The sequence below is a fragment of the Montipora foliosa genome, chromosome 7 (assembly GCF_036669935.1).
Source record: "Montipora foliosa isolate CH-2021 chromosome 7, ASM3666993v2, whole genome shotgun sequence".
In the NCBI taxonomy this organism is placed as follows: Eukaryota; Metazoa; Cnidaria; class Anthozoa; order Scleractinia; family Acroporidae; genus Montipora; species Montipora foliosa.
The window spans coordinates 21,253,698-21,264,860 of record NC_090875.1 but is presented as its reverse complement, the minus strand read 5'-3'; the positions used below and the strand labels follow the sequence as shown (position 1 = coordinate 21,264,860).

At 40.5% G+C, this 11,163-nt stretch overlaps 2 protein-coding genes across 2 annotated transcripts in view; both read right to left on the bottom strand.

Moving 5' to 3' along the window:
- Positions 1-1,773, bottom strand: part of LOC138011313 (protein RD3-like) — a 5,210-nt gene extending 3,437 nt beyond the window's left edge. Inside the window, exon 1 of the mRNA XM_068858283.1 lies at positions 1-1,773. This exon is cut by the window's left edge and continues 3,437 nt beyond it. Within this exon, the coding sequence (XP_068714384.1) occupies positions 1,047-1,634 (588 nt within the window). The 5' untranslated portion in view covers positions 1,635-1,773 and the 3' untranslated portion in view covers positions 1-1,046.
- Positions 1,774-2,423: 650 nt separating this feature from the next.
- Positions 2,424-10,576, bottom strand: LOC138011312 (uncharacterized). Its single transcript, XM_068858282.1, has 10 exons — positions 10,414-10,576; positions 9,539-9,684; positions 9,398-9,446; positions 9,179-9,287; positions 9,008-9,090; positions 6,025-6,649; positions 5,290-5,499; positions 4,154-4,620; positions 2,871-2,949; positions 2,424-2,626 (listed from the first exon to the last, which is right to left on the bottom strand). Exons 1-10 carry the CDS (start codon positions 10,573-10,575, stop codon positions 2,538-2,540), a joined length of 2,019 nt encoding a protein of 672 aa, XP_068714383.1. The 5' UTR covers position 10,576; the 3' UTR covers positions 2,424-2,537.
- Between the last annotated feature and the right edge of the window lie 587 nt (positions 10,577-11,163).

Here is an 11,163-nt window from a genome sequence, read left to right as displayed (position 1 = left end):
GTTGTTTGATTGCGAATTGGCCTTTTTGGCCTCGTTCGAGTTTAAATATTCTTTTGAATTTTACGTTTGAAAGCGAGGTCAAGAGGGCCAATTTGCAAGGAAACAAAAGAATACTAAAATGACGGCCATTTTGGAATAAGGTGTATTGACTACTGGGAGTCACTGCCAGACGATTTTACATGGGGGGGGGGGGGGAGGACTCATCAATTGGGGGGGAGGGGAGTTCAGGATTCAATGGGCCACTCAAAACACAGTGACTCCTGGAAGTGAAACTGAATACGTGTACATTTTACTCTGTCTAATGCCATAGGAGTCAATGGATTAAGAATTTTCGACAAACATAAAGTCTTACAAATTATAAATTTAACCCACTCACACCTCAAATGCCCAATTTCTTTGGGGTGGTTTTGGGTCAACTCTTGGTATAATTTATTTCAGGATAACTTTCGAAGGTTGATTAATGGAAGCCAAAAGACAGTCTTGTGGTTGGTTCTCGGTCATGCCAAACCACAGACTGCAGACTGTGCAGACCGTGCAGACCAGGGGTAAATTATGGCGTTACCCTCACTATTATTGAGAGCTAGCCGTAAACAGGCTAACCTGAATGTTATTTAGGCCTAATTAGGCTAACCGAATGTTATTTAGGCCTAATTCAGGCTAACCGAATTTTCATTTTACAGACGGTCTGCACAGTCTGCAGTTTGCGTTTTTCAGTGTCCTGTTGGTTCTCGAAGGTGAGATTCTGTAGAATTGTGTTGAGTGCAGAAAAGTAAGAGGGAAAACACCTGACCAATCATGGCACTGTATCTGAGAAACGCATCCATAACAACAAATAGAATTAATATACATTGACCAATTGGCCCAGGACGAGACCCAGAAGTTTGCAGACCGTGTCACATTTATGTGGCATGATATCAATGCTATTTGAACTTGCAAAGACTTCCTCAGTAAACAAAGGAAACTGTTACATTTATGGCATGAATAATTAAATAAATTAACAGTCTTGTCTGCATAGGCACGATCACTAAGCAGCAATAATACAGAAATTACACTGGCAAGCTTAGATCCCTCGTACGAGGCAAGTCAGACATACTTTTCACTCGCCTTGTTGGAGCTACATCTTCCAGCTCAATCTCCGTAACAGGATAAACCCTCCCCGAAGATTGATTTGTTAATGTTCTTAGTTGAGAAAAACTCCTTGTTAACCAGCTGAGCGTGGATTCATGTTGTTCCTCTTTATTCGGTCGCTCTAACAGATTTTTCTCGATTATAAATCGCATTACTCCAGGTAACTCCGCAACGTCTCGTGGAATGCCTTCAACTACGTCCCTGAACGCTGAGATAACATTTCCACTGTCCTCTGGTCGAACCTTCGAAGCTAATTGCTCAAGGGTCAATCGCTCCACATGAGGCATTTGAAAGGGCTTCGGAGGCGTCGCAATAAGCCAAGAATAGTCCGCTTGGTTTGTCATTTTCTTCTTTTCTCGTTCAACTTGGCGATTAATTCTCTGAACATCTTTTATCTGGGTTTCAAGCTCGTCCATTAACGCTTCGCAGACTAAATCGCTCTCTGCCTTGACAGGTGGTACATCGCTTGCTTTTAACCTAAGAACTAGGTTTGTCAGAGAGACCATTAAAGCAGCCTCGGTCTTAGTATTTCTTTCCGTTTGTGGTTAAAAGTGCTACATGAACAATGTTTCCTTTCCGCGCCGGTTGTTGTTTCATAATGTTTCCACGCGAACGGATTACTTTCACGAACGGATGTGTTCTTTCTGACGTCATATGTCAAACACTGGCGCGTGCTGATTTGCGCTTCCGGTACAGTTAGTTTCCAGTCTTAACACAGGTATCCCAAGAAGGCAACAAAAATATAAGGATTTTTGTGGGAATCCCGAAAAAAGACCTGACAGAGGAGATAATTTTACGAAAAGATTCTCAATAAAAAGCCTAACCTTATTGCCATTGTGGGTCGCTTTCTTCGTGTGTGTGTTTGTGTTTTTTTTTTTTTCAGACTCGACGCGCAAGAGTGATTTGCCCATTATTAGTTCCTCGTTTGTTTAACGATTATTCGCCGAAGGCGAAGTGATTATCGGTGAATATTCACCGATAATCACTTCGCCTGAGGCGAATAATTGTTTTAGTATAAATACACAGGTGATTATTTCAAAAAAGAGAAAAAAAAAACCTTTCAACGGGAAATCATCTTCAACTTACAGTGGCAAAACGACTACTGGCAACCATTTTGTCCGTCGAGGTGATTATTGGCTGATAATCCGAGATAGCGAGCCAATGAGAGCGCGCGATTTTGTATAATCACCTGTGTATTTATACTAAAGTAAAATATTACTGTAACCGTTGACAACTGAGGAACCGATAATGGTTCAATTTACAGAGTAATCGAATAAGAGGACACGATACATGCACATTGTTATGGGTTTAATAATTTCATGTCATAAAGAAATAAATCCAGATGTAGTCACCATTAACAATAACTCGAAATAAGACAAGTGACTGTCCAGATCGTTAGTTATATATTTTCATGAAACTACTTTCCCACTCTTTTGTCTTTCTGCGTGTTTACGAATACTCTCTGTGATCTGCTGTAAATTTGTATCTCCATGAAGCCCTGCAAGGAATTGAAATAAAACTGAGGACAGTCCCATTCTTGCATTTCATTTAGTTAATGGTTATAAATGCTACAATTAGACAGAGACTCTCCCCAAGAGCTAACCCACCGTTTCTTTTGAAGCGTAGGTAAAAACTAACTTCCACCTCCATTGATTCAATGTAAGGAAATGATGTGCAACAAAATTCCTACACACAATCCTTTGCGGGGCGAGACGTACCCGCGAACTGTCTTCACTACTTACCATCAAGAAGCTCTGAAGCATCAAACGAGAGTTTTCTTTTCGCGGCAAGCATGTTGCGTTTGAAGGGAATCTTAGACTTCTAAAGGGAAATAGCAATATAAAGTAAATGAGCTTAATGGCGATTCCTCTTTAAGTTACCTACAAAGGAGAAGAACGAATGACGGGCAGACAAAATGAACCAATCAGCGATAGAGATTTACTGTTAAAGTGCCCCCGTGACCAAAAATCAATTCTTAATTTTTTTTTGGATTTCAAAACTTTGTTAACTAAACACTGTTCATTTTAACTGGAATTCTCCTATTTAATGGTCCACCGTCCTTGAGACAGTTGAATCGAGGAGAAAATGACATCAAAGGCTCAATAGTGAATATTTCCTTTTCTCTCTTTGCTTCAAATCCGTACGTACCAATCTAGTTATAGCATACTTCGCCCATATTGTACAACGTAAGTAAGGTGTAAGGCATCGTGAAACAATAAGGATAGCTCAAACTGATAGTTTGAAGTAACGTTTTCGTCGCCGTAGCCGTCGTGGTTTCTTAAACTCCCTCAGTAATATGCAACACGGAAGTTTTGGGCTTTCAGACGTTTAAACTCGCGTATTGCGTACATAACAAGCTGCATTCAGACGCTAAAAGTCTAAGCTCGTGAGCCTTGGGAGTCACTTTTCCCTGGATCCAACCCTCTGAGGTCCAATCGGTCAGTTTTGAACGTGAGTAATGGCGGACAGTGAAATGCAAAACTTACACACAGGGGCACTTTAAGAGTTAGTTTATACTTTAAGAAGTCTTTATACTGATTGTTTGAGAGCTATAAGTTAAATTCAATGTAGCAAATGGCCCTGGCAGGAACAAAGTCTACCCAACGTATACGGCGTTAGTAATGTGAACTTCAAGTTTGAAGTGAAGATCGCCTTTCGCTCCCACATGGTTTGTACGGATAAGTACATGATTTCGAGTGTAATTTGGAATATATGAGCACTGGTAACTTGAAGTGTTTTCAACAAAATCTGTATTCTTATTCAGTTGTCTTATTTATTTATCAACTTTAAAATTGCTTATTAACTATTTCAAATCGCACGAGAAAAGTTATCACGTGTAATTCCTTGTTTAAAAATATACGTGAACAAAGTTTCCAGATAGTCTCGACCGGTGTTTCATATTTATGCAGCTTTTAGATAACGGAGACTTCGGTCTTCATATTGATTATTCCAACTCGACAATTTCTTTCAACAACTGCTTCTTTTTTTTCAGTGCATACACAAAAAAATTAATCAAAGTTATTACCTGGAAAACATGTTTTGCAACTTTAGATCTTGGCACTACGCTTTCTTGGGTAGCCTTAACCAGTCTTTCGGGTGTTTTAGTGTCGCTTCTTTTCCCATAACGTTTGCTTTCTTGGCGTTCTGAAGTTGGAAGTTCTTTTACTTGTACACTTGAATTTTCTTTTTCATTCAAGGGTAATTTATCATTTACGTTTGGCCCAGTCTTGCTTTTTCTTTGTTCTAGGTTAACAGTTTCGATATATTTTGCAGAAGATGTTGACGACTTGTTTCCACTGTTCATGTGTATTTTTGCCTTCGATCTTGTTATGTGCGGGTTGTCCACATAGTGACTGAGCGATGACTTTAATGAAGTTGGCTTCGGCCCCAAGACATCGCCATAGTCGTCCTCTGGGGATGAGGTCAAGTCAAAGACGAAAATCTCTAAAGGATCTTCTCTTTGAACCTTCTCAGCACAGTTTGGTGTAGTAACTGCGCTCATGGACAAAAAATATAATAAAATAAAACGTTTTCAACGCTCTGCATCTTTTCACTTAGCCAACAAAGAAAAATATCATTATTTATTGTACCAGAAGTTCACATAACTCAAAATGGAATGCAATGGAATGACTGGAGGCCCATCACTTTACGGTATTCACTATTTTTAGAACAGCTACTTCCAGATTTTTTCGGTAACAAAACGTAGCGGCATTGCGTTCTGCGCTCGATTTTGCATTTAGCACGTGCAACCCTCGTGCGGGTAGTTGGTTACGGACCAATCAAGAGAGTTTCGGTCACAGTTAGCTATTTTTTGGCGGGATCTGCATTCTAAATTTAGATAATACCGTAAAGTGATGGGCCAAAGTCGACACTTCTGGGTTATGGAGTTTACTTCAAATTTCCGATGTTCGGAGCAAAGTCAATCGGATTTTCAGTGCGCATGTGCATGATGATGATCATAAAGACTGATAATTAACCATGACGACGGTAAGGTCGCGATGATGATTATTGTTTCTATGACAATGACGATAATGAAGCTGATGGATGGCTGATCAAATTTCAAAAACGTGCGACTCCATAGAGATATTGGCTGGGTAAGAAATGAATAGCGAGCTTTTGTGAAAAAAAAAAAAAACAACAACAACAACAACAGAGCAATACCTTTTCTGCCCTCTCTTTCACATTCTGCTTTGACGCGGATCTGAGGATGAACAGCAGCAATGGGCGACTGCTTGGGCCGAGTAGCTTTTAGAGAAGGTGCAGGTGCAGGATTTCCTGGAGAGGTGAAAATTGTTGTCGCTACGTTCGATGGTGTTTCATAGCTGGCAACAAATGCAGCCCCATTTTGTGCCCTTAAAGAAGAGTGGTTACCTAACAAAGTGAACATTACAAATAGTTTTTAGTGGAAGAAAGGGAGGTTTTTCTTGACATTCATGGAGCCTCAAGCGAATCAACTAAAAGGTGAACACGTGATTCTCTCCTCGGTCGTGAGCTATCACGACGCGTTAGTTAAGGTCAGAAAAGCAGTGGGGTTGGGAATTACATGGAAGAACCCAAAAGGTTTCTTCCTACTTTAGGATAGCATAAACGGAGACTTTCCGAATGGACTTTTCTGAAAGGTTCAGTCACCAGTTTTGAATATTCGTTCAAATGTTCTTGAAAAAAATGTAGAGTTTTCGATGGTGAAAACTTTACGTTAACTTCAGTTGTGTTGCAATCAACCAGTCGGAAGCCGGAGAGAGCGTTAAGTTTACTTTTTACGTTTAGTTTTCAGAATGTGTCAGCGATTCTTTTTGCGTGACACTTTTTCTTCTTGATCTTACAACCTTCAATTGGGCCAATGTCACTTTCCTCCAACGCGGCTTCCCTAAAAAAGCATTTTTTGACTCAACCTACCAGATTCGTTTGCCTTGCTATCCTCACGACAGGAAAGCCACTGGTCGCCATCTGTCGACGAGCGCATTGGAGCAATCGCAGCAGTCGGATGATCGACAGTCGATTGCTTGGGAATAAATGAGTCTTGCGTAGGGATCTGACATTGAGGGATATTCAGATAAGGAACAACCGCTTCGTTCTGTATTAGCTGGGTCGGCGGGAGGTAGTTCATGACTGGTATGGCTTCCTCATAAGCGGCTCCTTGCATATTAGCTTCTGCTGAAGTAGCACTATGGCAAAACGTTTTTGTCGCATATTGGGTTTGAGGGTGCATGTGATGTAATCTTACATGCTGGGGTTGGTAACCCACTATAGAGGGCTTCTGAAGATGCTGAACATCGCTAGGATTTCGCGGGACACCAGAAGAAAACGTATTGCATGCGGCGACTTGGGCATTATAAGGCAGATTAGAAAAAGAAGGGGTTTGCTTGTTGCTGATCTCCTGAAGTTGCTTCATTAGCCTATCCTCCCTCTCAACATACTTTTCGTGCTCCTCTGTAATTTTCCGCTCTCTTGCGCGACAGTCCTTCAACTCAGCTTGTAAAACCTTAAGTTTTGAATCTTGTTCAAAGATTGTTTCATTTTGCTGCAAAGGAAGAGAAAGAGTATGAACTTCTTGGGTTTCAGTGTGATGCTGAATTTGCTAGTTGCAACTGAAATGGAATAGTTTGTATATACTGATTTATTATTCAACGCATCAGTGACAATGTCCAAATATGGTCATAGCGCGCTCAATATTCGTCGTGCGTACTCAACAGATATCCTGCGATATACGTAATTTTGTGTGTCGCGGAGAAAAATGGTAGTTTTTTCGGCTTTTTTCCCAATAAACGTAGAAGATTGTGCTTTGTCATCAATTTGTTGAATAATAAAAAAAGTTATGCGGCTCAATCTTGCGGAATATCGCCTGATTTTAGGCAACTCGGCCTATGGCCTCGTCGGCTAAGTATCAGGCGATATTCCGTGTGATTTCGCAGGATAAAAGTTAAACATGCGTCATCGTTCTAAATGGTGATGGCTGATCACTGATCATCGCTGGTGCAAGATCCTCAGTCTGTGGATGCTTAAGGACGGTGCCTACTATTGTTATTGCGCATGCGTTCTGCGCATCTCGAGATACTCGAATTTCCTATGGATGATGCTTATTAATACAGGGATATTTTTGCGCTGGTCAAAGCTATGCGGAGAAAGCAGAACTTAGCAAGTGATCATGGTATCCAAAAAGAAAATCGGGGGTAACCACGCATTCTTCAGAGATAATTAGGCTTCAATTTGGAAAAGAATGCCATACATTGCTCTGTATTTTAAAGCTTTTTACAAATATTGTTCATTAATTACCTTTGAAAAATGCGTGGTTACCCAGAATTTCTTTTTGGATTTCAATAACACTCGTTAAGATCTGCTTTTCCCGCATACTCAGTAAACCGCGCAAAAATACCTTTGAATTGGTAGGCACCGTCCTTAAACTAAGTGAAACACCACAATCGGTTTAGGCCCTATTAAATCCTATACCACAGATAAACATCGCAGAAATCAAGAGTCTTATTTATTTGCTTATTTGAAAACCGCACGTCTGGTGAATAGCGTTATATCTCCTCCGAAATTCAAGTTTTTGTTGACAACATTGTTATCTTGATTATTTAAGTGCTTATTCAGTTACATCGTGAAATACGCCCACAACGCCAAAAGTGGCTTACTTTGTTTATATGAGCTCTTCGAGTCTTTCATTTCAACTCGGATACCTCAGAGTGCAAGAATGTTACAGCAGATTCCAATATTCATGTTTGAACATGAGCACGCGGACCTCACGATAATAAGTATGGGGGCTCAAAATAGTTAGTTTCAAGTATGACAGGCCAGGCATCGTTATGTTGTAGAGTGCCTTTGAATAGTGGCTTATTTTCAGCCATTCAGAGATAAATGCAGGATCAATTGAGCTATTATTTGCATTGTGAATCGTATTTATTACTGTATTCTTTGTTCGTCAAAAGATGCCCCTCAAAAACTCAGAGTAATTAGATAAGAGTGTTCTTATGGCATGGGTGGGCTCCCCAGCACGGTCACAAATGAGTTTATTTTTAGAAAACCCGTTCCCGCGAAAATTATGGGATATTTACATGAGACCGGTATGAAATATTTTTGCTGTTTACACGAAACCCGGACAAGATGCTTGGTGCCTGGTTTCGGGATAAAATGATATGTTTTTTTTGAAGCATACAGGCTTTAAATTTCTGCACCCGGTCTGAGATTTGTTGTGATTTACATGAGACCGGTACGAACTCAGACCGGTATGAGAATTTCTTGTCTCTGTCCAGCAACCGAGACAAAGTCAGACTAGTCTCCTTCGCAGCCGCTTGGGCCGGAGTCACGCAACGCTCCCCTTCCCGACGCGTGGGGAAGGGGAGCCTTGCGTGACTCCGGCCCGAGCGGCTGCGAAGGAGACGAAAGTCAGACCTGTCCGAGTTCATTGTCAAGTCGGTCTCATGTAAACGTATAAAAAGAAATGTATGGAGGGCGATACGAACTCATGCCGGTCTAAGTTCGTCCCGGTCTTATGTGATTACCCCCTTAGTTGTCATGTTCCTGAACAAACATGGCAGAAGTAGTCACACCTGACATGGCTTCTCCTTCTGATTGGTTAAAGTGGCGGTCCTTTGTTTGTTTTCGCGCGTTAAGTGTATCTAAAAGTAAGTCCATTTGGGACTACGCTGGCCAGGGGCAAGACCGAAAATTGATAGAAAAATAGTCATATCTAATTCACTCTTGCAACAACACACTGGTTGCCGGATATTCTGTAGTTACTTTAAATTGTGATTTTCTCAGCTTTGCGCTATGATTTGAATATTTGATTGTTTTCAACCGATCTCATTACATGGCCAATGTAATTTGCTTGCGTGGTTTAAATTTGGTTTTTCTGAAACTTCGCTATTAGGCCTGCACATACCTTAGATATCAATTCCTTTAACTCTTCGTTTTCCTTGAGATCCTTCCTTAGGCATCCAAAGCTTTCCAACAAGTCTTCCTTCACTTTAAGTAAACGAGAAAATTATGAATGTTTTTTTTTTCTCACGGCCAAGAATACAAGAACGACAAGAGAACATCATGAGACCCTCACGTTTCCTTAAAAGATCAGCTGATTGGCTTGCGGCCGTAGCAACTTCCTCTGTTTTGGTGGCAAGTGTGGTATCAATGCTGTCCTTGAAGGAATCCATAGCACTTTTCACCTACCGTTAAAACGTTTAATTTTTTGTTATAGGAAAAATATGCATGTTATTTAAGTTACTGTTAGGTTCGATACTGAACGGAAAACGTTTTGTAACCAACTTGAACGCACCTCTTTGGTGTAATCTTTTAGCAGGGATATGAAGGTATCAAGCACATTCCTGCAAGAAAGAAGGAACTGATGACCTTAAAAACACTCAAAAGTTGAAGAAACAACCCTATCAAGGCCATTTTAAAACAATTTTTCTCTTACCTGTCATCTCTCTCCGCGGTCTTTTTCTTCTGAATCTCGATGAGTTCTTTGTAACTGCCGGCTGTAGGAGGCTTATTTTTCTGAGACTCTGAGGAGAACAGCGGAGGTTTGCTCATGTACTTCATGTGGAACTTTACAGGCTCGTCCTAAAGAGCAAAATAGCAATTCAAGATACGACGAAATCGCTCATCCTAGAATATGCGAATGATATATACATACTTGTTTTTAAGTGAGGCCTCAATTTAAGTCGTTAGTATCTAGCTCCGGAAAGGAGGGAGGGGAACGTGACCCTGGAAATCAGAGCTTAGTTTAATCTAGGCATAGCTAAAGGCCGTCAAATATGAGATACAAAAACCCTCAACTTGGCGGGCAACATTGCTTCGTTGCAAGTTTGGGTCGATGTTTCCCGTTTTTCACCTTGCATGATCAACTTGTCGCGCAACAAGAACATTTGTTGCGGGTTGAAGAAATTTGTTGCGAAAAGTAGAGCGCAGATCTACTTTGAGCAACAAATTTTGGCTTTGTTGCTCGTTTTTCATCAAGCTCACAAAACTAATGTGCTCGTGTACTGGCAAATCAACCAATCAGCGCCCTGCATTTCTTCAAACAAATGTTTTTGTTGCATGTCAAGTTGATCACGCAAGGTGAAAAACGCGAAACATCGACCAAAACTTGCAACGAAACAATGTTGCGCGACAAGTTGAGGGTTTTTGTATCTCGTATTTTGCCGCCTTAACCACAAAATCGGTTTTTTCAACATTTGTCATGGCACTGATCATATTTTCCATTTTCCTGATTTTGTGCTTCTCTTGAAGACTTCAAACGACTTTATTTTCCTATATTTAACGCCCCAAAAATCTGTGTTAGAGCAGTACCTCATGCAATTGTTGTGAATTGCTCGGTTGTGACCAAACATCCAAGGAGTTGAAACCCTTGAGCTGGCTCACACAGGACTGCGGGAAGAGATCACATGAGCTGTTCTGTGAGCTTTGAGAGAATGAAACGGCCATTTGACTCAACTGTTCACTGTCCCACATATCGCGGCTGGGAAAATACATAAAAGGAAAAACTGAAAGTTAAACGTTTCTGTAAGATCATGCTAGTGTCTCAGAAATTGCCTCATGAATAGAAGTGCACTGCATGGAGTTTGTGGTCTGTGTAAAGCTAAGAGTACGGTTTTCTTTCTGTTCATTCTGTTGTACTTGCATGATTTCAATTTACTTTGCTCTTATTCCGATGTCTAAAAATATCTTCTTGCCGTCTTTGCCATTGGAGACGATTTATGAAGATTGAATTAAAAATTTTAGAGAGGCCGTAGTAAGCCAAGTCGAAAAAAAGTATTGCCCTTAGGCCTTATAAATTTCATTCGTCAGAATTTTGCGATAAGGAAAAAGGCATCGTAAAAAATGTCTACCCAGTTGTATTCAAATTACCTTTAATTTCGAGTAAACTGCTATAATGTACTTACCAAGGATTTGAATTGTACAATTCGCAGGAAGGAAGAACGTTTTGCATTTGACGACAGGTTCAATGCAATTGATTCCTTCGACAAAAAATGTTAGTATTTATCACTTTTGCACCTCTTGTTAACTTGTGAAATGACACCAAAAAAGCTAGGATAAGAC

What these genes read in the sequence shown, in the direction of transcription:
- LOC138011312 (XM_068858282.1), bottom strand. Translation starts at nt 10,575, where the DNA reads ATGTGGGACAGTGAACAGTTGAGTCAAATGGCCGTTTCATTCTCTCAA. An exon ending in TAGCAAGGCAAACGAATCTG is followed by an intron (nt 5,500 to 6,024) that starts GTAGGTTGAGTC and finishes TCACTTTGTTAG; the next exon opens with GTAACCACTCTTCTTTAAGG. An exon ending in TGCTTCAGAGCTTCTTGATG is followed by an intron (nt 2,627 to 2,870) that starts GTAAGTAGTGAA and finishes AATTCCTTGCAG; the next exon opens with GGCTTCATGGAGATACAAAT.